This window comes from Notolepis coatsorum, assembly GCF_963971535.1.
Source record: "Notolepis coatsorum genome assembly, chromosome: 8".
In the NCBI taxonomy this organism is placed as follows: Eukaryota; Metazoa; Chordata; class Actinopteri; order Aulopiformes; family Paralepididae; genus Notolepis; species Notolepis coatsorum.
The window spans coordinates 35,684,139-35,711,885 of NC_140172.1; the positions used below are offsets into that span (position 1 = coordinate 35,684,139).

The 27,747-nt window shown below is 44.2% G+C and overlaps 1 protein-coding gene across 1 annotated transcript in view; it reads left to right on the forward strand.

The window, feature by feature from the left end:
- The window catches only part of LOC311233397 (rho GTPase-activating protein 26-like), a 218,321-nt gene that overhangs the window by 166,626 nt on the left and 23,948 nt on the right, over positions 1-27,747 (forward strand). The window contains exons 16-19 of the mRNA XM_084320371.1: positions 5,181-5,286; positions 18,143-18,302; positions 19,712-19,856; positions 21,792-22,068. Coding sequence (XP_084176497.1) covers positions 5,181-5,286; positions 18,143-18,302; positions 19,712-19,856; positions 21,792-22,068 — 688 coding nt within the window. The remainder of the gene's footprint in view (positions 1-5,180; positions 5,287-18,142; positions 18,303-19,711; positions 19,857-21,791; positions 22,069-27,747) is intronic.

The window sequence follows — 27,747 nt, forward strand, 5'->3', positions numbered from 1 at the left end:
GTGTGTAGGCCCTGTGGAGCATGTAGGTGATGGTCTCTCCAGCTGTGTATAGGCCCTGTGGAGCATGTGGGTGATGGTCTCTCCAGCTGTGTATAGGCCCTGTGGAGCATGTGGGTGATGGCCTCTCCAGCTGTGTATAGGCCCTGTGGAGCATGTAGGTGATGGTCTCTCCAGCTGTGTGGCCCTGTGGAGCATGTAGGTGATGGTCTCTCCAGCTGTGTGTAGGCCCTGTGGAGCATGTAGGTGATGGCCTCTCCAGCTGTGTATAGGCCCTGTGGAGCATGTAGGTGATGGTCTCTCCAGCTGTGTGGCCCTGTGGAGCATGTAGGTGATGGTCTCTCCAGCTGTGTATAGGCCCTGTGGAGCATGTAGGTGATGGTCTCTCCAGCTGTGTATAGGCCCTGTGGAGCATGTAGGTGATGGTCTCTCCAGCTGTGTATAGGCCCTGTGGAGCATGTAGGTGATGGTCTCTCCAGCTGTGTGGCCCTGTGGAGCATGTAGGTGATGGCCTCTCCAGCTGTGTGTAGGCCCTGTGGAGCATGTAGGTGATGGCCTCTCCAGCTGTGTGTAGGCCCTGTGGAGCATGTAGGTGATGGCCTCTCCAGCTGTGTGGCCCTGTGGAGCATGTAGATGATGGTCTCTCCAGCTGTGTGTAGGCCCTGTGGAGCATGTAGATGATGGTCTCTCCAGCTGTGTGTAGGCCCTGTGGAGCATGTAGGTGATGGCCTCTCCAGCTGTGTGGCCCTGTGGAGCATGTAGGTGATGGCCTCTCCAGCTGTGTGTAGGCCCTGTGGAGCATGTAGGTGATGGCCTCTCCAGCTGTGTATAGGCCCTGTGGAGCATGGTGATGGCGTCCTCCACCCCAATGTTTGCCTGGTAAGCAAACTGCAGGGGGTCCAGGGAGTCACTCACCAGGGGCTTGAGGTGCTGCAGGACCAGCCGCTCAAAGGTCTTCATGACGTGTGACGTCAGAGCGACCGGCCTGTAGTCATTGAGGGCACTTGGGCGCCCCTTTTTGGGCACCGGGACAACGCAGGAGGTTTTCCATAGCTGGGGCACCTTCTCCAGCCTCAGGGAGAGCTTGAAAAGGTGCTGGAATTGTGCCGCCAGTTGTCCAGCGCACACCTTGAGCACCCTGGGGTTGGTGTTGTCAGGTCCTCTGTATGTGTGTGTGTGTGTGTGTGTGTGTGTGTGTGTGTGTGTGTGTGTGTGTGTGTGTGTGTGTGTGTGTGTGTGTGTGTGTGTGTGTGTGTGTGTGTGTGTGTGTGTGTGTGTGTGTGTGTGTGTGTGTGTGTGTGTGTGTGTGTGTGTGTGTGTGTGTGTGTGTGTGTGTGTGTGTGTGTGTGTGTGTGTGTGTGTGTGTGTGTGTGTGTGTGTGTGTGTGTGTGTGTGTGTGTGTGTGTGTGTGTGTGTGTGTGTGTGTGTGTGTGTGTGTGTGTGTGTGTGTGTGTGTGTGTGTGTGTGTGTGTGTGTGTGTGTGTGTGTGTGTGTGTGTGTGTGTGTGTGTGTGTGTGTGTGTGTGTGTGTGTGTGTGTGTGTGTGTGTGTGTGTGTGTGTGTGTGTGTGTGTGTGTGTGTGTGTGTGTGTGTGTGTGTGTGTGTGTGTGTGTGTGTGTGTGTGTGTGTGTGTGTGTGTGTGTGTGTGTGTGTGTGTGTGTGTGTGCGTGCGTATGTATGTATGTGTGCTCATTGTGGGTGCATGTTTGCTTGTGTGTGTATTTATGTGTGCTATTTTCTTTGAGTGCATGTGTTTGTTTGTGTGTGTTTGCCTTTATGCATGCTTGTTTGAGAGTGTGTGTGTGTGTGTGTCAGTTTTGAAAAATTGCAGAAATTATGACTAGTATAGTTAGTGCTGAAGTGTGAATTGAACAGCTGAGGTGATAAGATAAGATATTCCTTTATTGATCCCCTTGAGGAAATGTGGGAGTCATAGCAGCACCGGGGAGGGGGAGGGGAGGTACAGTTATGGGCAGGGTAATATAAGAAAGACGTAAATATAGGCAATATAAAATGAAATCTGAATATATACTATGAGTAAAAGTAAACGGTATACGCAAGGTGCAGATGACGGTTTGTACCCTATTGGTCATAATATACGTTATAGTCCGTGCATGTTTTGCTGGTTAAGAGTCAGACGCACTTGGTGGTTAAGGGTCGGACATTGCTAATATTTCTCATGTTCTGCAGCCATTATTTATCCAGCTGCTGGCAGCAGTCCATGGCCGTGGTTATGGAACCTGATGGCCGCTGGCATGAAGGACTGTCCGAGGTGGTTAGCTCATAGAGCTTCTCATAGAGTGGGTGGGAGGGGTTCTCCGGGATAGGGGCCAGCTTCCTTCTCATCCTCCTCTCCGCCACCACCTCTAGTTTGAGAGCTAACTAACATAAATTAATAAATGTATCTTCTCAGACCCAGGTGTGTGGTGAAGGTAGTGATATACCGACTGTACAACTAATTAGAAACTAAATGATCCTACTCTGCCATATCTTCTCCACTGTCTCCTCTTAGCCCCCCCCCCCCCCCCATCCATATTTATTTGTCTTTGCTCCCAGCTTAGGTGGCATGGTTAGGCTTGGGAATAATGTGGGCTATTATCCCTCCGACTCTTCTGTACAGTATGTCATATAAAAACAATTTCACAAGTCTCATCCTCCTCTCCGCCTCCCACCACAGAGCTAGCCTTCCTCACCAGCTTGTTCAGGTTATTGGTGTCCCTTGAGTTGATGTAGTAGATCAATGTCAAAAAAGAAGACGTTGGCCACTACAGGCTGGTAAAATGACTGCAGCAGCTTATTGCACACATTGAACCTGCGTCTCCTCAGGAAGAACCTGCTCTGTCCCTTCCTGTACAGGGCCTCTGTGTTGTCCGACCAGTCTAGTCCAGACTTGACTTAGCATATAGCTTTGATACTCTCTCTGTGTGTGTGTGTGTGTGTGTGTGTGTGTGTGTGTGTGTGTGTGTGTGTGTGTGTGTGTGTGTGTGTGTGTGTGTGTGTGTGTGTGTGTGTGTGTGTGTGTGTGTGTGTGTGTGTGTGTGTGTGTGTGTGTGTGTGTGTGTGTGTGTGTGTGTGTGTGTGTGTGTGTGTGTGTGTGTGTGTGTGTGTGTGTGTGTGTGTGTGTGTGTGTGTGTGTGTGTGTGTGTGTGTGTGTGGACTTAACATTTGACTTAAGGTTTCTGGGTGTGCCCATGCACAATGTGGATGATGTAGTGTACTGTAGATGTGAAGGGATAATTCATTACAGGCATTACGGGATTTCTGTTGTGTGCGTGTCTGTTATTTGTGTGTCTGTTGTGCGCGTGTCTGTGCAATGTGCATCTCTGTAAAGGCCTGGTATGATTGTGTGCCTTCAGTTGGGCAAGTAGGTGTGTGCACATGTGTGATTGCAATTTGTGTGTGTGTGTGTGTGTGTGTGTGTGTGTGTGTGTGTGTGTGTGTGTGTGTGTGTGTGTGTGTGTGTGTGTGTGTGTGTGTGTGTGTGTGTGTGTGTGTGTGTGTGTGTGTGTGTGTGTGTGTGTGTGTGTGTGTGTGTGTGTGTGTGTGTGTGTGTGTGTGTGTGTGTGTGTTTACATGCTAGCTTGATGTAATGCATGGGTGTTGTTTTGTATGTGTGTGTATTTGGTTCACTCTGCATGAATTTATGTGTTTGCGTTGAGTGTATTTGTTTGCGCAATCATGTTTGCTGTGTGTGTGTGTGTGTGTGTGTGTGCGTGTGTGTGTGTGGTCACCAGCAGTAGAAGTGCATTGCCTGGCAGTGACAGAGGGAGACTGAGAGTTGATCTACTGTCCGCCTGCCTGTCTTACTAGTATCGACCGGCCCTGTGGGGCTGACTTATTGTAGTCATTCATCAGCCACCTGCCTTCCTGTCTGTGTGTCTGTCTGTCTGTCTGTCTGTCTGTCTGTCTGTCTGTCTGTCTGTCTGTCTGTCTGTGTGTCTGTCACTCTTTCTGTCTGTCTGTCTGTCTGTCTGTCTGTCTGTCTGTCTGTCTGTCTGTCTGTCTGTCTGTCTGTCTGTCTGTCTGTATCTATTTCTGTCTGTATATGTGACTGTCTGACTGTGTATGTCACTCTTTATGTGTGTCTGTCTGTCTGTCTGTCTCTCTGTCTGTCTGTATCTATTTCTGTCTGTATATGTGACTGTCTGACTGTGTGTATGTCACTCTTTATGTCTGTCTGTCTGTCTGTCTGTCTGTCGGTCTGTCTGTCTGTCTGTCTGTCTGTCTGTCTGTCTGTCTGTCTGTCTGTCTGTCACCCCATTTACACTTGGCCATGTCACATGTCTCCAGCTGACCCGATGTATGGCAGACAGTGTGGCTGAGAAGCCTCAGTGTAAACGCAGCCCAGACCCACTGTGGCTGGAAGATGCATCGGGGGCACGAGTTAGTCATCATGTATAAATGGATGCGTCAACACAAGCCACACACAGTATGTCACATGCATTACAACCAGCCCCCCCCCCCCAAATATAAACTATTTGCGGGAAAGATGCAATTGGATTTCTAACCGGCTGATGAAGATGTATTGATGTGGCCACTGGCCACGTATAAATGGAATGTAGATAAATCATATCTGGATGTCATAAGAGATAAACGATAAGAGGCGGTGTGTCTGTGTAAAGTCTCGACAGCGGAGCGTTACAGTGGCTGTAGGGACACATGCATAGACATGCACATAGAGCCTGCTGTCTCATTACCCCTCACTCTCTCTCTCTCTCTCTCTCTATCTCTCTATCATCTCTCTCTCTCTCTCTCTCTCTCTCTCTCTCTCTCTCTCTCTCTCTCTCTCTCTCTATCCTCTCTCTCTCTCTATCTATATCCTCTCTCTCTCTCTCTCTCTCTCTCTCTCTATCCTCTCTCTCTCTATCTATATCCTCTCTCTCTCTCTCTCTCGCTCTCTCTCTCTCTCTCTCTCTCTCTCTCTCTCTCTCTCTCTCTCTCTCTCTCTCTATCCTCTCTCTCTCTATCTATATCCTCTCTCTCTCTCTCTCTCTCTCTATCCTCTCTCTCTCTCTCTCTATCCTCTCTCTCTCTATCTATATCCTCTCTCTCTCTCTCTCTCTCTCTCTCTCTCTCTCTCTCTCTCTCTCTCTCTCTCTCTCTCTCTCTCTCTCTCTCTCTCTCTCTCTCTCTCTCTCTCTCTCTCTTCTCTCTCTCTCTCTCTCCCTCCCTCCCTCCCTCCAGAGTTGGACCACCAGGAGGCCAGGATAACAGAGATCCATGGTCTTGTACACCGGCTGCCCGAGAGGAACAGACAGATGTTGGAGCTACTCACCAAACATCTGGCCAAGTAGGTGCAGAGAAAAGACACCCCATAAACATCACCTATTGTAAAGCAAACCTTTAGTGTTCCTCTGTTTTTAGTTTTTTTTTCCCGTATACCCTATAGAGATTTACCAATTAATACCAAGGATAAGTCTTAGGTTTGAATGAGGAGTCGTGCAATAAAGTCCACTTATCTCAAGTCTGAATCCTAGGTGCACACTTATCTCAAGTCTGAGGTGCATAAGTCACTCGCAAAACTTTATTGATGAAACATTTCTTTCACTGGACATTCCAGGTTTGCCAGAGGAATGTCAAGATCTGTGACAGAAAAGGAAACCCTGTGCAGCAGTAGGCTGTAGGGCACATTGGACCTCATGATTGAGAGAACTATCTTCGCAACTATCTCCGTAACTATCTTCGTAACTATCTTCGTAGCTATCTGCGTAACTATCTTCGTAACTATCTTCGCAACTATCTTCGTAAACTATCTTCGCAACTATCTCCGTAGCTATCTTTGTAACTATCTTCGCAACTATCTCCGTAACTATCTCCGTAACTATCTTCGTAGCTATCTGCGTAACTATCTTCGTAACTATCTTCGCAACTATCTTCGTAAACTATCTTCGCAACTATCTTCGTAGCTATCTCCGTAAGAACAAATGCATGCGAGTTCTCTTCCGTATGCCTGAACGTGTGGAAAGGTGTTTGTAAATGGCCCAAGTGTTCTCAGCTGCGATCCCCTGAATGAAGAATGTCACTCATTCTTAAACGGAAAGTGCACCTGAATGTGCAGAAACAGAAACGCCCTGCCAGCTCAGGACCGTGTGCAAACGGATTCAACGGGTACTGTAGCGCAAAAGCAATTTGCAACTGATCAAAATTAGATTAGATTCACATTTATTGTCATTACACAGCACAAGTAAATACGAAAATAAGTTTGGCATCTAACCAGAGTACAAATGTAACAGTAAAGTGCAATAGTAACGTACAACGCACATTGACTGCCAGCTATTGGCCTCATCCTGTTCTAGCGAGGCCACACTTTAAAAGATATGAGTGCATCACCTTGTTTGTAGAGCTATATCTATATTCTATATTATAGCTATGGATACAATACTATGGTCATTTGACATTAACTATCTTCTGTCCAAGATGCAAAAAATAATAAATGTTTTCATGAATACGTTTGCGCGTTATCCCGTGGTGAATATAAGTAAAATATAAGTCATATTTTATTTTATTTTAACGGCATTATTTTATTTTATACTTATCTTTTGTCTAGCACAGTCTCTGGAGCGTAACAGAAAGAAGCATTTTGTATAAAAGTATTCTGTACTTCTGTATGACAACTATTAAAGAAACTTGAAACATACAGGTCTGTGATATTAAATAGAATATTAAAATCGAAAAAAAGGAAAACTGACCAAATAACGTATATATACATGGTTGGCGTTCAACGGTTGTCGGCCAAACACGTATATAAATGTTGTTGGCGGGGAATGTGTTAAACTTGGTATAAAATATATAAATACCACTGAGTAATAGTGCTCAGAGTTGTAGTATTAAGATACAGGTATAACGATCCTATAGTAGTAGTAAGTCATACTTGCCAGAAGTGTAACTATTAGTAAGAGTAGGTATATATATATATATATATATATATATATATATATATATATATATATATATATATATATATATATATATATATAGTAAGAATAAATAAATAAATAAATATATATGGTATATACATGGCGCATAGTGCACCGTAAACGCTGAACTATTGTTAGGAGTAGAACATGACATCTTAGCGTGAAATCAGAGTCCAAAAAAGGATAGCAAAACACAGGAGAGAGATGTTGGCCACCGGAGGAGGAATAGCGGACTCATGGTTGTCTGAGGTGTGTCAGCTGCTGCGTCCAAAACACACCCAGCGTCTTTTCAGCAGTCCGATTCTGCGCTCGACAGTGGAAGTTGAGTGCACGCGTAGCTCTCGTTGTAGGCCACCTCCTGCTCCGTGTGGGGGTTGGTGAGGGGGGTCATCAATCAGGGGGCCAGCGCATATCCGCAATTTCCTAATAAAACAAGTCATTAGAATAATAGAAGCCTACTGTTGCTGGAACGATTAATTGCGCACACATACGTACCAATCAGCCATGCGTCTCCAGCGTCTCCTTGCTCAAGGTGCTCACCCACAGAGCTGTTCTGTAAGATGTAGGAGTCATGTGCACCTCCTGGGAAGCGGGAGACCACGTAGAGCAGGTGGTCCTGGGTGTCGCAGATGATTGGAAGGTTTGATGGAGTGGTATTGCTTTCTGTTGAGATATGGAAATGCATCTGGGGAGGGTGCCTTGATGCGCACGTGCCCAAGGTGGACAGCACCTGGACGTGTGGTGGCACAGGGTTTGCACGTCTGGTCCGGCTCCTCAGTGCTCGCTCCAGGGTGTTGCACAGGTCTTGGTCGCCTGAAGCGTCCCACTGGGTCCTCGTCGCTCTCTGCGAATAGGTCCGCATGGTCGCGGTGCTGGCCAGCTGCCCAGGAGTGCGCAGCTCCATGTGCATCCTCCCCCAAGCCGCCTGCATCAGGCTGTTGCATGTTGCTAATAAACCATGTCTATGGAATCTGTTAAACGTATCCTTTGTGTCTGTTGTCATTTGTATGGGTTCAACTTGTAGATGAGTTGGGTGTTCAACAGTAAGATGAGCAGTGGAATATTTCTCCACTGGCTCTTACAATGTGCACACTAAGCGATGAAAAAACAAACAAAAAAAACAACAATAAATAATAACAATAGAGATCAATATGGTATATGGAATATTAATACAGTCTATTCCGCTATATTGTTACCAGTGCAGCAGTAGGCTGTAGGGCACATTGTTACCAGTATGGTTTGATTGATTGATTGATTGATTGAAAACTTTATTAACAGATTGCAGAATGGGTACAGTACAGTACAGCTCAATACATACAATTGTTAAGGGGATGCAGACCAGAGAAATATTTTCGTCTTGTTTACATCAGGGTCCCCCATTTTCAATTCATCGTAACATATATGACATACATGACATACAGATAGACAGTACTGCTACATGACATCTATACATTTATGACATACCAGATTTGCAAATACAGTACTGTTTGTGATACAAAAAGAGTCCAGAAAAAAGAGTATATACATTTGACGTAGAAATTGTACATTGGAGGAGGTTGGGTATGTGGGGGGGGGGGGGGGGACTGTACATTGGAGGTGGTTGGGTGGGGTGTGGGGGGGGGGGGGGGTTGGGTAGGAGGGGTGGGTGGGGGTCACTGTACAACTGTACAAGCAAAACTGTACATTGGAATATTGACAAGACATACATACTACTTGGAGGGGGTTGTGTTAGGACATTTGCAGGGGCCAGTTTCGAATTGCAGTCTCCCGTAGGTGTTCTTTGAGAGTGTTTTTGAAAGTGGGTAGTGATTCACATTCCTTTACAGCTTTGGGTAGGGCGTTCCACATTGATGTGGCATAATTGCGAAACGTGTAGGGCACATTGTTACCAGTAGGGTGTAGGGCACATTGTTACCAGTAGGGTGTAGGGCACATTGTTACCAGTAGGGTGTAGGGCACATTGTTACCAGTAGGGTGTAGGGCACATTGTTACCAGTAGGGTGTAGGGCACATTGTTACCAGTGCAGCAGTGGGCTGTAGGGCACATTGTTACCAGTAGGGTGTAGGGCACATTGTCACCAGTAGGGTGTAGGGCACATTGTTACCAGTAGGGTGTAGGGCACATTGTTACCAGTAGGGTGTAGGGCACATTGTTACCAGTAGGGTGTAGGGCACATTGTTACCAGTAGGGTGTAGGGCACATTGTTACCAGTAGGGTGTAGGGCACATTGTTACCAGTAGGGTGTAGGGCACATTGTTACCAGTAGGGTGTAGGGCACATTGTTACCAGTAGGGTGTAGGGCACATTGTTACCAGTAGGGTGTAGGGCACATTGTCACCAGTGCAGCAGTAGGCTGTAGGGCACATTGTTACTAGTAGGGTGTAGGGCACATTGTTACTAGTAGGGTGTAGGGCACATTGTCACCAGTAGGGTGTAGGGCACATTGTCACCAGTGCAGCAGTAGGCTGTAGGGCACATTGTCACCAGTGCAGCAGTAGGCTGTAGGGCACATTGTCACCAGTGCAGCAGTAGGCTGTAGGGCACATTGTTACCAGTAGGGTGTAGGGCACATTGTTACCAGTAGGCTGTAGGGCACATTGTTACTAGTAGGGTGTAGGGCACATTGTTACCAGTAGGGTGTAGGGCACATTGTCACCAGTGCAGCAGTAGGCTGTAGGGCACATTGTTACCAGTAGGGTGTAGGGCACATTGTTACCAGTAGGGTGTAGGGCACATTGTTACCAGTAGGGTGTAGGGCACATTGTTACCAGTAGGGTGTAGGGCACATTGTTACCAGTAGGGTGTAGGGCACATTGTTACCAGTAGGGTGTAGGGCACATTGTTACCAGTAGGGTGTAGGGCACATTGTTACCAGTAGGGTGTAGGGCACATTGTTACCAGTAGGGTGTAGGGCACATTGTCACCAGTGCAGCAGTAGGCTGTAGGGCACATTGTTACCAGTAGGGTGTAGGGCACATTGTTACTAGTAGGGTGTAGGGCACATTGTCACCAGTGCAGCAGTAGGCTGTAGGGCACATTGTTACCAGTAGGGTGTAGGGCACATTGTTACTAGTAGGGTGTAGGGCACATTGTTACCAGTAGGGTGTAGGGCACATTGTCACCAGTGCAGCAGTAGGCTGTAGGGCACATTGTTACCAGTAGGGTGTAGGGCACATTGTTACCAGTAGGGTGTAGGGCACATTGTTACCAGTAGGGTGTAGGGCACATTGTTACCAGTAGGGTGTAGGGCACATTGTTACCAGTAGGGTGTAGGGCACATTGTTACCAGTAGGGTGTAGGGCACATTGTCACCAGTGCAGCAGTAGGCTGTAGGGCACATTGTTCCATCCTTGCTGCATGAGCTGGTGGAAACGCTTCAGTGCCTTTCTGCTTTAATCCGGTCCAGCTGAGAGCCAGATGGCCCCGTAATAGATTATTGACTCATACAATCCAAAATACAAACAATGACGAACACTTTTAATGCTAAATATAACTTTTAGCCAGCATTACATGTTTGTGCCAGACGTGGTATGTCTGCTGTCATCGGGCTGCTTCAGAAGAAAATGTTTAAGAATATTTTTGTCTTGTGATTTCCTCAGTGTTATAGGGAGTGTTGGCCATGCTTCTGTCTTTATGTCTTTACACCAAGAGCCCCGGGACACAGCGGCTTTTCATTTCACATATTTCAGCCGCCGTCCACCGTTAACAGTTCTGACGGATGATCAGCAGGTCATCGCCTGTCTTGAAATATTAGGCTAAAAACCCTTTCTTCCTGCCAAGTGTTTTGTTTGAAGCTGACTTCTGGGAACTCTTCTCTTTAAATCATCTCTTATTTTTTTTTTACTGTTATCTATCAATTTCTAATTTATGTTTTATTTTATGGCTGCATATTCAACATCAAAGCTGCACGTGTAGTTTGGGGGGAATAAATGTGTAATATTTCAAAATTATTAACTTATTATAAGTTACAAATGCTTGGAATCTGTTTATAATCTTCACACTCATTTAAAAAACAAAGTGAACCAACATTCAAACAGTGCTTCATGCCCATCTCCGCTGAAAGCAACTTTTCAAGCTAGGACTAGGGTTAGTCCATAAGTATGCAAATGACACTTTATTTCTTAAATAGTTATTATATTATACATTGTGTTAACTGTTCATATGATAGTCACCCCCCAGGAATATGGTGCATCCACAACTCACTAATCACTAGTTTAACACTATATACTAACTAACTCACTAATCACCAGTATAACACTATAACAATAGACTAACTTCACTAATCACTAGTTTAACACTATAGACCAGGGGTCTTCAATTAAGTATGGCCGAGGGCCAAATTTCTTCCAAGCCATTGTATGGGGGGCCGGAAACAAAAACAATGGCTAATTTAATATATTGATAGTGAAAACATTTTAACTCTGTGACAGACCACCTTATAACTAAGACATACATTTGTGGCAGAGGCAGATAATGGACAAAATAAACAAGCTGCATAGGTGGCCTAATAAACTGTAAACGACATACACATTTGCACTGAACATTATACCTTTGTCTGTTTGCCATTTTATTATAAAACCAGAGACAAGCGCCTCTCTCTTATCGGCCTATCTTACATTACGCACAACCAATGTGTCTATCTGACGGCCCTTTCTGTGGAGCGCACTGGACTATTGAGAAACAATAGGAATTTTCCATTGGTTATTGGACAGTTGCAATTGAGTATTTCATTTCATTTCATTTTTATTAATTCGTACATGGAATTATTACAGTCCAACAGTACATATTAATATGCTCCACTAAATTCCAGTATGACGTATGAGTTATGAACAAAGCATATGTCATATGGTCAGCAGATTGTATTTGATATATGATCCGGATTATGCACTTAAGTACTGTGCTAAAATAAATGGTACATTTTTTAATCCATACTGAATACTACTTATCTCATCTGTAGTTTAACGGTCCTTTCCATATCTGCCCTTACAGACAAATAGCATGGTTGTATGATGGTCATCTCAGTTGTACCAGCTATTGTATAAATAATTGACCATGGTGCTGCCGTGGTGAAAGGTATGTATTGGTACCAGGGTTATATCCTAGAGGCGGGTTAGGGCTCCAGGATAGCTAAATAATTACCATTCAGCATTAGCATTAGCTACATTAGATGTGTTGTAGTAACACATGTGGTGTTGTTCCCAATTAAACACATTAAACACAAAAAGGACACAACCTGTCTTTAAATTGTGTTGCTATTAACCTTTTCAGGTGTAGGTTTTTGTTCTATTTTGGAATTCTACAACTCTGTAGGTTTTCACTGCTGCCCACTAGCCTTGGTTACTTAATCATCAGACCGTTCAGTGGTCAACATGTGAGCTTGCACATCCGAAAGATTGTCCTCCTCCCGTCCCTAGGAGGAAAATAGAGGTGTATAGCCATCGATGTCGGAGAGGATTATGCTGCTAGGGTGTAACTCATGAGCAGGAATATATTTAAAAGATTTTCCCTTTTAAGTGGGTAGAAATGTTACCGCATACTCAACATTGTTACAGACAATGACGGCAGACTCCTATGGCTCTATGACTCACGTGAGTTCCTGTTCCCTATCACAGGCCCTTTCCCAAGCCTGGCTTCGGGACTCCCATGTGGGTACAAGGAATATGAAATTGTGGTCTAAAGATTACCAATCAATCAGTAAAACGACTCTAATATAATTTACAATTAGATTATATCCATCAGGTAATATATGATTCTAATTTTGAAGTGAGAAATCACTTTTCCAGGCAGCACAGGAGCCAGTGTGAGGCCACAACGCAGCCTTTGCAGCCTAGTCGTCACTCACTGGCCAACTCCCAAGAGCAACCTCCCTTTGAGGAATGACACATTGTTTATGAACTTGGTCCAATGTGTAATCGGTAACTTTCCACCAAGTTTTAAACATCGGGGTCATTGGAATTTTTGTCTGACCTCAGTGTAGGGTCGCCTGCCCAAAATGGGTGGAAGTGCTGAACCTTTGTGTTTCAATACATATACAATGACACGAGTTCTATTTCTGGCGTTGTTTTGAAACAAGCAGTTGGCTTGTCGCCGGGTTGGATAACCACAAGCTGTAGCATCCTGAGTACAAGGTAGAGCGCACACTGTTGGCTTATCTGTATGGATTCTTCTAATGCAGCCATGTCAACGTGGGGTTTCAGTGCAAAGCCGGTTTTAAGCCATCAGGGTTTACTAGCCATGCTTACAGCCTGGAGCAACTGATAATATTATGTTTGACAGAGTTACACTTTAGTTTTGATGTCTTTTGACAGTTGCGTTAGTATTTAGTTGAGACTACGGTCTCAACCTGCCAGGAAATCTTATATTTCCTCTTATATTTTCCATGGGAAGTTGATCTTGTGATTTTCAATATAAAGCTTATAATCAGCTTATAATGGTGAATGTATGTTTTTGGCAATACATCAGTGAAGTGTCCCTTTTAAAGTACGTAAATGGCAAATGTATTAATTATAAGCCCCTGTAATATAAATTATGTCTGCTTAGTGCTTATGGTAAACGGTTTATGTTTTTATCTGCATATGACATGATAAATACAGCCTGTGAAAGAAACCTTATATTTCCATTTTATTCCTGTTAATACCAATTATATTCACATTACTTTCCATGGAAAGTTTCAACATTTTAATATTCCCAAAACTTTGCAACCCTAGTTGAGACTGAATTAAGATGAATGTATTTGGACAATATCAACTGAGTCATAGTAACAACAAATATATATAACTTGTCACTAGAGCTGGTAAAGAAAGCAATACAAGTACGATTAAGAAATAGAAAAATACACAACATAAAACAGGGTAGGTGTGAGATCAGACTATCCAGACTAAAAAGTTCAGTTTAAAAGCTAAAAGGCCTGGGTAAACAGGTAGGTTTTTAACCTGTGTATATGGGACAGGCTTCACTCACCCAAACATCTAGGCCCAGATAATACACAGGGATTAGTCACTGAGAAGTCAAATGGACCTAACTCAAATGTTCTTGATCCTCCAATCACAACTGGTGCTTCCCTCGAGGGAAAACTCATGATTGAATGAAGAATGATTACGAGCGTGTATTGCACCCCAGGGGGTGAAATGGGGGTTCTCAAAGCCCATGGTTGACATTTGAGACTCCCTGAAAGCATCTTGATACAGTAGATTTTATTTTGGTAAAAATATCCTCCATGTCTCAGAAAAGATTCCACATGCACCCATTGTTTTATCTATTCTTCCTAGAGGCGGGCCTTACTCACTAAGAGTATTCTATAGGTTGTGTCTTGGGGGCCACTGTGCTATGCAAAAACTCAAAGACAATTTTGACAGAAATATGTTAGATAATGTTACATATTATTTGGATTCATTTAAAGAAACGTCATGAATCTAAGTTTATCATTGAAAATGTCATTACATTTAAGTACATGAACACTGTTTGATAATACAACAGTGTGTTGATCGGTGGTGGAAAGTATCTTTGTACAATTCTGAGGTATTTGTACTACTTGGGTGTTTTAATTTTAGGGAACCTTGTACTTTTACTCCACTACATTTCAAATAGATATTGTATTTTTTACTCCACTATATTTATCTGAAGCCATAAGTTACTACCGGTAGTTACTTTGAAGAAAAATATATTGCATAGGAAAAGTGGCAAAAATGTATGGAGATTATATACTTTCACATTTGAAGCCTGTCAACTTCCAATAGGATATAATCAGAGCAGCATAACTGGACCACATACCACTTTAACGTAACCTTTAATCAGAGCAGCGTAACTGGACCATATTTCTATACTTTTACTTAAGTAACGGAACTGTGTACTTCTTCCACCACTGGTGTTGATGCAAGTTAATTCTGGGAAACAAGGACAGTGTATTTTCCTAAATCTTGAGACGCATCATATGTGAGCTAGACAGACACTTCCCCTGCTCATCACTGTGCACACATGTATGTATACATAGGGCTGTCCCTGACTAAGGATTTGGATAGTCGACTTTGATTGGCCGAAATGAGCCGATAGTCGACTATTAGTAGACTATGAAAAAAAAGAATTGAGGAAAAAAAAGTATAATAATTTTTTTTAATCATTCCATTTGGGCTGTGGGCGGTGCTTAATGTCTGAAGGAGTCGACGGAAGGCTTCTTGTCCTCTGCAAAAGCATGCAATTGGTCCACTGATGGATACATCTTGATATTTGTCTAGTCTAGTGTGTTCATTAGACAGGTGAAATCCTCTTTCAGTGCCTCTGTGCCTGTTTTCTTAGGCAGTTAGCCTCTGGTATGCGTGCCATGCCATTAGCGTTAGCCACGCTTCTAGGCCTCTTTGCTTTTGGAAAGAATGATACTTTTTTTTTTTTATAATTTTTATAATTTTTTTGCATTCGACTAAGAGGTTGGCAGTCGACTACGGCTCCTTTCGATCGATTAGTCGACTATTCGACTAATAGGGGTCAGCTCTAGTATGTACTTAGGCCTCAAGAGCCCTTCTGGTGCCGGTGTAGGTACCGGATACAAAAACTAGACGCGTACCGGATATGTCCGTTCTTCAGTTGAGTCGCATAGAAAAATCAGACGTTTGGTACACGCTGTACCAAAAAGCATTGGTTGTACGTGGCCTCACGCTATCGCCTCACAGCTCACAACCTCACAAACTCTATCCCAGGGGAAACGCACTGTCACACTTGCAGTCTTTAATTAGTATGGGTGACCTGGCAAAGCCAGTCAGAGCTTTCACACCACACACACACTTGCTCCAACTCGAGTTGCTATTACTTTTTGGAAAGATTCACCGCATGGTTTGGGTAAAAGTCCACTCTCAACGGGCAATTTTGGTCCATAGGAATGAATGGCAGCATGTTCAAAACTAGAGTGTAGCAGCTGCATCACATTTTGTACATTGCGACAGTAAATGGACATACAAATAAATGGAATTGGACATTTCTATCTCAACTTATGGGCATTTCTTTGGCAGTAACGCTCCACATACACACAAATGGACTCTCCACTCAAGCTGAAATCTGTGAAATCTGTCTACAGATGTGTGCATGTGTTCCGATCGGCACTGAGGCCACAATTGTCGACTGAATTACACATAATCGCACATAACCCTTCATAAACTCCCTGAAGTGCTCATATTAAAATATCTAAGCGTTATCTCTTATGGTTTTGCTTTAATTGTTGTCTGACTGACCGAAGCACCGCCCCATTGAAATGCATTGAGGATGGATGTGTGTCAGTTAGGATTTGAATCAATTAAGGCTGGCAGTGGGGTGCATGCACATAAAATTAAAATGTTTAAAACGTTCCCTTAAAGGGACAGGCACATGAATGAGCCTCTTACACATTCACAGGGAAAACAGACAGACACACACACAGACACGCTTCGTGTCATTCAACTCAGTACATACTTCTACATTCATTGGTCTATGTTAACCACGCCCCGTTCTTAAGCCACGCCCTCATGTACAGGCCTCATTCCTTTCATACCTCAAGAACCACTTGTCGTAGAGACTTAATGGAGGTGTCAATCAACTCAGTACAGACTTCTACATTCATTGGTCTATGTTAACCACGCCCCTTTCTTAAGCCACGCCCTCATGTACAGGCCTCATTCCTTTCATACCTCAAGAACCACTTGTCGTAGAGACTTAATGGAGGTGTCAATCAACTCAGTACAGACTTCTACATTCATTGGTCTATGTTAACCACGCCCCTTTCTTAAGCCACGCCCTCATGTACAGGCCTCATTCCTTTCATACCTCAAGAGCCACTTGTCGTAGAGACTTAATGGAGGTGTCAATCAACTCAGTACAGACTTCTACATTCATTGGTCTAGGACAGTGGTTCCCAAACTGTGGTGCGCGCACCCCCTGTGGTGCGCGAGCGCCCTCTAGGTGGTGCGTGACATGAAAAGGCTAATGGTGGTAAATAAATTTTTTTATTTATTTTTTTTATACATGCATCCATGTTGTCGTGAACATTTTAATTAAATAAAGAAATTCCCTATCCATAGTCGCCGTGGGAAGAGATCAAATTAAAAATTTAATCTGTGTACGGAGACCAGCAACAATTTTTTCTAACAGAAACCCATTGGGGGGTGCGTCAGCTAGGTCGGGAGGTGACAGGGGGTGCACGGCCAAAAAGGTTTGGGAACCGCTGGTCTAGGATAACCACGCCCCCTTTCTGAAGTCACCCCCCCATTCTGAAGCCATACCCATGCCCCCTTTTATATCTCGTGAACCACTTGTCATAGAGAGTTGCGGGTGGCGCCATTGGACTCAGTGGGGATATACTCTTTCATTGGTATATGTTTCCCATGCCCCCTATTCTTAGGCCCCTCCCCCTTTTTATATTTTGTTTGTTTGTCGTAGAGACTCACAAGATGCCCCGCCCCCTAGATTAAGCCCCGCCCCATTTTAGTCTCTTTTGAACTGGTTGTCATTGACACTAGCGAGAGGGGTTGTTGGACTCTGCAAGGAGACCCCTTTCATTGGTCTGTTTGCCCCGCCCCCTATGCTTAAGTCTTTTGAACCGTTTGTTGGACTCGGCTGGAAGATCCCCTCCCGTTGGCCGGCGGTGCACAGGTGTCACCCACACTTTCACAATTCCCCCCCCCAGAATTGTCTAGTCTCTAATTGCTATTTTGTCCATAATGTCCATAGACTACTCATCTCTCTCTCCTTCAGTAATATTGAGATTGCTTTTATTACATCAGGTATACATGTGCAACAGGCCGCTTGACCCTGCAGCAACAATAGAAAATAAAAACAACAATATAGGAATAACGTTAAAATGAACCCTTAACCCTTAGCCTTGTAGAAAAACAAATAGGAGGACAGGAGAGAAGTGGAGGGACGGGTGCATAGTGTTCTTAAGGGGCCTGCGAATGATGCTTGAATTGGATTTCCAATACTATCTACTAATGAAGGATTTAGTGGGGTTTATAGAGACGTGGAGGGTAGATGTACTACAGTAAAATAACTTAATTCATGATTTTGCAATGATTTTATGCTACTGTTTTAATGTGTATTGGTGTACAAGCCGCAAGTGCACAATATAGGCATGTTAAAACTCAACCCATCTCTCTCTCTCTCTCTCTCTCTCTCTCTCTCTATTTCTCTCTCCCTCCCTCTCTCCCTATGTCTCCCCCCCACCTCTCTCTCTACCTCCCTCTCCCCTCTCTCTCTTCTATTCCCTCCAGTGTGGCCAGCCACCACCAGCAGAACCTGATGACTGTGGCCAATCTGGGCGTGGTCTTTGGACCCACGTTGCTCCGCCCACAAGAAGAGACGGTGGCTGCTATCATGGACATCAAGTTCCAAAACATTGTAGTGGAAATCCTCATTGAGAACCACGACAGGGTAAATCGTGTGTATATGTGTGTGTGTGTGTGTGTGTGTGTGTGTGTGTGTGTGTGTGTGTGTGTGTGTGTGTGTGTGTACAGCCACTTGTTAGCACAAAATACCTTGTTGACTAGATTTGAAAAAACATGAGTGAAAGCAACAATTAACTCCCCAACACACACGCACACACACACACACACACACACACACACACACACACGCACGCACGCGCACACACACACACACACACACACACACACACACACACACACACACACACACACACTTCAAAGCCTTAAGGCTTCTTTCTCCTTGAGAACCAAGCTGCTTATTGGCTGGCCAAGCTGCTTAAAGAGGTCACTATGGCAACAGGCAAATTACCTGTCGCTGGTTGAGACCCTAGTATCACATGGTCTGTTGTTGGTTTGTCAAGGAAACACACACACACATACACACACAAAAACAAACAAACAAAAAAGGAGGCATTTGGTACAGTAGTCTACACCAGTGGAGGCCGTTTGAAGGGCAAAAAAAAAGAAAAAAGGGCTCCTACTGAACAACATGGGACCCCATCAGCGAGCAAAAAGCTATGATGCGTCATCTATGGTGAAATAGTCTTCATCCTTGATTAAGATTAACATAATATTAACATGTAGTCTAGGCAATCCATATTAAAAGTATAACCACACCTCTATGATAAAAACACACAGGGAACAATACACCTTAAAAATGTTTATTTCACAAACACCTCCAAAGAAAATGTTGGTTATTTTCATGCTATATGTTAAGCTATAAGCTACACTTGATTCAAGATCACATCATTTAGCAGATAGCACAATAACATATATATAATATAATAGCATCTACTTTAAGGCTACAGAAAACAACATCTTCAGACTGAACTCTACAGAAAATAATGAGGATGGTACCTAGAGATGTGGCCTGTCTGGAGCCACATGGACCCCTGCTGGCCAGGGACCAACCTCAACCCCCAACTAACCTTCTGTCTTCCTGTGGCTCCAGTTCTGCCTCAGTAGCAGCCTTCTTCCTCTCAATAAAGGGGCGTGAACACAGATTCTACTTTTAAACCGACATGTATTTTTAAACACGCCGTAAGAATTCCAATGATGTTATGATGACAAAAAAAAAATAATTCATTGCATCTAAAAGTCAGACTTTTCAAGAACATCATGTACATATATCCAACATAATATATGGGGAAATACATACATATACACCAAACTGTAGCATTGATGGAGAATAAGAAGAGTTTCCTCCGCCTCAACAGCTCATATCCATTTCGTGAATCCATCCCACGTCACACACTATTCCGCTAGTTCAAATAAACCAAGCATACTTAATGTCTCTCCCTGGTGTGTGTGTGTGTGTGTGTGTGTGTGTGTGTGTGTGTGTGTGTGTGTGTGCAGATATTCAAGGACGTGCCGAGTTGTGTAGGCGGGCCGCCCAGCCTGCAGCTTAACCTGGACCGCAGGAGAAGCACTGAGAGCAAAGCCCCGTCCTGCAGCGAGAGGCCTCTCACACTCTTCCACACTCCCACACACTCCCAAAAAGGTACACACACACACACACAAATGAGCACGCACACACACACACACACACACACACACACACACACACACACACACCGACATGAACACACACACATGCACACAGGAGCACACACACTGTACACACATGAGCACACACACACATGCACACGCACGTTACCATCACTACTATCCTTGACTGTATCTCTTTATCTCTGTATCTCTAAATGTTATCGAGAGACGTACTGTATTATGTCCTCATATTCATAGTCATTTACCATAGAGAGTCATTTAACATCGATACCATAGGTTGTTTTGCACATACTGTAACAACCATTGTCTCTTCCATTACCATGTAAAAAAAAACAACGGGGCGACAGTGGCTCGGGAGGTAGAGCAGTCATCTGGTAATCTGGAGGTTCCCGGTTCGATTCCCACTCCTCCTGGGCAGCGTGTGGAAGTGTCCTTGAGCAAGACACTTAACCCATAACTGCTCCCGATGGGCAGGTTGGCCCCTTGCATGGTTGCCTCTGCCGTCGGTGTGTGAATGTGTGAGTGAATGGGTCAAATGTGAGGAACAAATTGTAAAGCGCTTTAGATAAAAGCACTATATATATCAATGCACCATTTACCATTTTGCCATTTATGTATGTTACAGACAGCCATGCTGGAAGAAAGAGAGCTACACAAATAATCTGTGCAAGGCCTCCATCACATCTTCATGTCTCGGCGATAAGAGCAGTCTATTGACATGTCAAGTGGTTTACATTGAAGTGTTCAAGTAGACCATAATAGACATGGATCCACCTCCATTCCTCCAATTAAAAGATGCGAGAGCGATATAATGCACCGCCATTCCTCCAATTAAAAGATGCGAGAGTGATATAATGCACCGCCATTCCTCCAATTAAAAGATGCGAGAGCGATATAATGCACCGCCATTCCTCCAATTAAAAGATGCGAGAGCGATATAATGCACCGCCATTCCTCCAATTAAAAGATGCGAGAGCGATATAATGCACCGCCATTCCTCCAATTAAAAGATGCGAGAGCGATATAATGCACCGCCATTCCTCCAATTAAAAGATGCGAGAGCGATATAATGCACCGCCATTCCTCCAATTAAAAGAGGCGATCGCAGTACAGTCTGCTGGTTTATCATCCTCTTTCCTCCCTGTACTTAAGGGTGTACCACAAGGTTCCGTACTGGGACCTCTACTGTTCTCCATATATGTTAATGATCTATCAACCTGACTAATGCTGCTTACCATTTCTATGCTGATGACACTGTAATTTATTGCTCATCTCCCAGTGTTGTGCAAACGATGGAGTTCTTGCAATCTGCCTTTAACATTGTTCAGTCACATCTTACCCAGCTTAAGCTTGTGTTAAATGCTGGCAAATCAAAGTGTATGCTCTTCTCAAATGGGAAGAGACTCCCAGCTGATCAGTACCTTAGAAAGCTGGATACTGTGTACCATTATGCCTTACGCTTTGTCACGGGATGTGGAAATCGAGTGCACCATTGCACCCTACAGTATATGCCATTGCAAGTTACCCAACTCTACAAATACGGCGATTTTCTCGATGGCTGTCTCTTGTACACAAAGCTCTGCTTAAACTGGTTCCCTTGTACCTAAGTGTGCTTCTGTGCACGAAGCAATACAAGTATGCCCTTCGTTCTCAAGCTGCTCTAACACTGGATGTTCCCCATATGAGAACTGAATTGGGAAAAAGGGCTCTTAAATATGCTGCTCCTTCATCCTGGAACAAGATACAGGAGGACCTAAAATTACCAGGACTGGTCAGATCGCTCTTGAAAAAGAGATTTTAATCTCAATGATGCTTATCTGGTTAAATAAAGGATTTGATTGATTGATTGAGACATGGTGTTTTAAGTCGACAGAGACGACAGCGAGCTCCCACGGCGGTGTTTAAAATGGCTGCTATTCCTCTGCAGGTGACAAGAGGAACAGCGTCGCGAACTCCGACTCCAGCAGAGCTCCTACAGCAGACTCCCAGATGTCCTCCTCGGCCAACTGCAACAGCAGCAGCAGCAGCAGCAGCACCAGCCAGGGCCAGACGCCCAGACACAGCCTGACCAGTAACGACGGAGAGCAGGAGGCCAGGCAGGAGGCCAGGCAGGAGGCCAGACAGGAGGCCAGACAGGAGGCCAGACAGGAGGCCAGACAGGAGAACAGGCAGGAAAACAGGCAGCAGAGCAGGCCTAACTCTCTGTGAGTACCGTGTAGACTGCACCATGTAGACCAGTGTTTCTCAACTGGTGGGTTGTGACCCAAAAGTGGGTCGCAGGGCCATTTTGAGTGGGTTGCGGATGTGTGTGTAATTTTTTTTATTACATTTTTTATATACTTTATTTTTTGCACTACCTATCTTTGTGAAAGTGGCTTCTCAGCTCTGGTCCAGCTGAAGACAAAGCGGAGGAACAGATTGGACATTGAGCATGACCTCAGAGTTGCTTTGTCTACCATCACCCCAGACTTTGAGACTCTTGTCAGGAGCAAACAACATCCCCAGTTATCCCATTAGTTCCCTGGGATGTTAAGCTAAGAAGTCTGCTAAGAAGGATAATTATTTTATTATTATTATTATTATTATTATTATTATTATTATTATTATTATTATTATTATTATTATTATTATTATTATTATTATTATTATTATTATTATTATTATTATTATTATTTTATTTCATTGTGTTTTTAGCCCTTAGTTGCACTTTTGTTGCAACCCCAGTTATCCCATTAGTTCCCCCAAACTTAGGTCTGTTATGTTAAGCTAAGAAATCTGCTAAGAAGCATATATTATTTATTATTATTTTATTTCATTGGGTTTTTAGCAATAGTTGCACTTTTGTTGCACTTTTTTGTGTTTATTTCATGTTTTGAAAGATTGCGTATTACTGCAAAAATATTTTTTTTACATAAATCATAGTGGTTAAAAATTTTGGGTCGCGACTTAATGACTATGGCTATGTGTCCACCAGGGACGTTTTATGAGTTGTCAGCTCATTTCTGTCATTCATTTCTATGCTGGAGAAGCGACAGGCGCGCTCCTCTTCCCAGCGACGCGCCTCGCGTTTTATGAGCTCTCGGCGGCAGCGTTTTTGGTCTGAGCGCTCCCAGCTCATAAAGTTGAAACTAGTTCAACTTTTTGGAAAGGAGTGCGCTCATCAATGTAACTCATCGAGGAACTCATCGCCGTCGACTAAAGATGCACTTCTTCAACCATTATCTGAATAATAAAAAAAAAAAAAAACTAACTAACCGTACTGTCATGCACTTGTCCTAATAAACTAACCTACACTGTAGCACTCAACACTTTGATGAACATTGTTGCTCAGCTGATGGAGTTGTGCCCTTCCTGATGGCTTGTCGTACAGAACATGTAAGTCGCTTTGGATAAAAGCGTCAGCTAAATGACTAAATGTAAATGTAAATGTAAAGGGGCGGAGCCGCGGCTGGCGCGAGCCTCAGAAAAACGCTCTGAGCTTATTTTTTTTCTTTTTTCAAAGCGGTCCGCCTTGAAAAAAACGTCCCTGGTGGACACGAGCCCTAAGGAAAATGTTGGGTCCCAAGGCTAGACCAGTTGAGAACCACTTTTGTAGACTGTACCATGTAGACTGTACCATGTAGACTGTACCATGTAGACTGGACCATGTAGACTGGACCATGTAGACTGGACCGTGTAGACTGTACCATGTAGACTGGACCATGTAGACTGTACCGTGTAGACTGCACCGTGTAGACTGGACCATGTAGACTGTACCGTGTAGACTGTACCGTGTAGACGTAGACTGTACCGTGTAGACTACTGTACCATGTAGACTGTACCGTGTAGACTGTACCGTGTAGACTGTACCGTGTAGACTGTACCATGTAGACTGTAGACTGTACCGTGTAGACTGTACCATGTAGACTGTAGACTGTACCGTGTAGACTGTACCGTGTAGACTGTACCATGTAGACTGTAGACTGTACCGTGTAGACTGTACCATGTAGACTGTAGACTGTACCGTGTAGACTGTACCGTGTAGACTGTACCGTGTAGACTGTAGACTGTTCCGTGTAGACTGTAGACTGTAGACTGTACCGTGTAGACTGTACCATGTAGACTGTACCGTGTAGACTGTAGACTGTACCGTGTAGACTGTAGACTGTAGACTGTACCGTGTAGACTGTACCGTGTAGACTGTACCGTGTAGACTACTGTACCATGTAGACTGTACCGTGTAGACTGTACCGTGTAGACTGTACCGTGTAGACTGTACCGTGTAGACTGTACCGTGTAGACTGTACCGTGTAGACTGTACCGTGTAGACTGTACCGTGTAGACTGTACCGTGTAGACTGTACCGTGTAGACTGTACCGTGTAGACTGTACCGTGTAGACTGCACCGTGTAGACTGTACCGTGTAGACTGTACCATGTAGACTGTACCGTGTACCATATAGACTGTACCGTGTAGACTGTACCGTGTACCATGTAGACTGTACCGTATAGACTGTACCGTGTAGACTGTACCATGTAGACTGCACCGTGTAGACTGTACCATGTAGACTGTACCGTGTAGACTGTACCGTATAGACTGCACCATGTAGACTGTACCATGTAGACTGTACCGTGTAGACTGTACCATGTAGACTGTACCGTGTAGACTGTACCGTATAGACTGCACCATGTAGACTGTACCATGTAGACTGTACCGTGTAGACTGTACCATGCCACACGATAGAGGACTCACATGGAACGCTCGTACAGTTAATCCCCCAACACAACACATGGCTGCCTGTGACCACTTTCAAAATAAAATGCCTATTTTCTGTGCTGTGGTAGAGTCGGTAAAAAGGCTGGAAAAGCACGGCGTTGCGGCTCCACTGTGGCTCGTTTACAAGATCCCGTAATAAGACACAGATTGATGACATTTTTGTTATAAATATTTCTCACATATCGACACATAGCAACGGTTGTTTAGCACATGGCAACCGTTGTTTCTTCCAACAGACAAAAATGCCCATTTGAATCACTCTGTGAGAGGACTCTATTCATGGTATTCCCATGACGCATCGTGCCAACCAGCATGGCGTGGGGCCACAGCTCATCGGCCATGGTCCGTTACTCGAGGATAACCACCCGCTATTGGATTACATTCACCTGTTGTTCGCCTACCAAGATGGAGTACTATGATTTCAAGTCCCCATCCGGGGCTTTTTATCTCTGGGTACTTCAGTGGCACTCGCCACATATTCACAGTAGACATGAGGTTGTATGCATGTTCATTAAGACACCCATACTGTGTATATATATATATATATATATATTAGGGGTGTAACGGTACACAAAAACCATGGTTCGGTACGTACCTCGGTTTTGATGGTACGGTTCGGTACGGGTTTTCGGTAAAGTGGGGGAAAGTTTGGCTTTCCATGTTCCACTCATGGGTGATGTAGTGTGCAGACAACTAATTGTACTTGTAGGGCTGTCAACGAATATTCTATATTGAAATTAATAATCGAGTTTTGAATTCAATTCTGCACGCAAAAGAAAGTTCTGCACGTGCGCTCGTTAGTGGTTAGCGTACCGTTGTATTCGTTCGGTACACAGCCGTACTGAACCTTAGGTCCAGTACTGAAACGGTTCGGTACGGATACGTGTACCGTTACACCCCTAATATATGTATATATGAGTGTGTATGTTTGTGTATACTGCTCATGCACACACACATAAATACACATACACACACACACACACACACACACACACACACACACACACACACACACACACACACACACACACACACACTCAAACATACACACTCTCACACACATGCACACACTCTACAGCACCGTAGCTCCTCTTCTGTGTATTGTCAGTCTATCATCGGGGGTGTGTTTGCACTAGACTGATGTTTGCAGCACTGTTGACGGGAGCCCTGTGAGATTGAAACGTATATCCATGCAGCCACAGGCCCCTCAGGGGACACCGCCCCCAATCATTTCATTCACCGTCGCAGGTGACGTTCTAATGCAAACTGTCACTCACACTAACGCTACTGCACGCCTACACCCATTACTCTCTCTGTCTTCCATTCAACCTGACCCCCTCTCTCTCTCTCTCTCTCTCTCTCTCTCTCTCTCTCTCTATATCTCTCTCTCTTGATCCCTCTCTATCCCTCTCTTATTCTCACTATAGTTCTCTCTCTGTCTTATTTCCACTGCCTCTCTGTACTTCTCTTTCATTCCCACTACACCCCTCTCTCTCTCTCTCTCTCTCTCTCTCTCTCTCTCTCTCTCTCTCTCTCTCTCTCTCTCTCTCTCTCTCTCTCTCTCTCTCTCTCACACACACACACAGACACTCTCTCTCTCTTTCCCTCTCTTATTCTCACTATACGTATCTCTCTTATTTCCACTGCCTCTCTGTACTTAAATTAAATAAATACACAAACACACACACACACACACACACTCGCTCGCTCTCTCTCTCTCTCTCTCTCTTATTCGCATGGTACCTCTCTATATACACATCTCTCTCATTCTCACTATAACCTGCCCTCTCCCCCTCATTTTAATTTATCTGTCTCATATGTTGCTGTTCCCAGTTTAAGATCCCTCTCTTTCTTCCTCTGAATTCATTATTTCTCTCTCTCTCTCTCTCTCTCTCTCTCTCTCTCCACCTCTCTCCCTCTCTCTCTCTCTCTCTCTCTCTCTATCTCTTGCTCTCCTGACACACTGTCATAAATATTTACAGCATGAATCTACATGACACTGGACACAGTATTAGAGAGAGAGACCTTTAGAAAGAGAGAGGGACAGACAGTCATAGAGAGAGAGAGAGAGAGACAGACAGACATAGAGAGATACAGAGAGAGAGAGACATACATACTCAGAGAGAGAAAGACACACAGACACCCAGATAGCGATAGAGACGTTAAAATAGAGAGACAGGAAGACAGACATGCAGACTGAGAAAGGGAGAGAGACATACCGAGAAAGAGAGAATGACAGACAGGCAGAAAGAGAGGAAGAGAGAGACAGAGAGCGAGACACAAATAGATCCATAGCAACTATCCCAAAGAGGCTTTTAATGGTAGAAATGGCCGACCTATGGGTCGTACTGTAATACTGACCTCAATGGCATATAAAATGATATTTCACAAAATTCTAGCTCATGTTCAGCATAGGAGTACCATTGAACCTCTGACATATGTTTATGTGTGTGTACGCTTTTGGAGGATTCAAACAAAGCATCTATGATATGAGTAAGAGAGAGATTTTCCTTGTTATTACTTGTTACAGATAATTTTGTAGTTGCTAAATGCTTAAAATTGCCTCCAAATGCAAATAATTATTTGTGTTTATTTAAGAAAACGATGCGGCAACCTTTTTGCATGCGTGTTGTGATGCGTGAGAAAGTACTGTGTCCGTTAAGATCCTCCAGCAGCTGTGTAAGTCTTTAGTCTGCAGTGCGCTGCATGATATGTCAGAGTGTTTCATCAGTTGAGAAAACAGAACCCGCCGAGATGCTTGAAGCTTTTTCTATGGCAAACCGCAAAGCAAAGAACCAGAGGGATGGAATGAGTGTTTATTTAAAGGATAACTTCGCTTTTTTGGACCTTAGACCCTGTTCGCGGTCTGTCTACCATGTACCTAACCTGACACATAGCAACCATCATTTCACCGATCGGTCCAGTATTGAGCTAGCTCCACTTTCCCTGCAGGCTCTCACTGGGCTACAATAGCAGACAATGGGAAATTGTAAATCCTTTGCAAAAAAACGACGATAAATGTGCTCTTCCGAGACGGGAAGCTCGGGGGGTGTATTCTTAACGGTTCCATTTGAAACAAACCGATTCTGCCGACCACGCCGCACACTGTAAACGTCTGCACATGAGCTC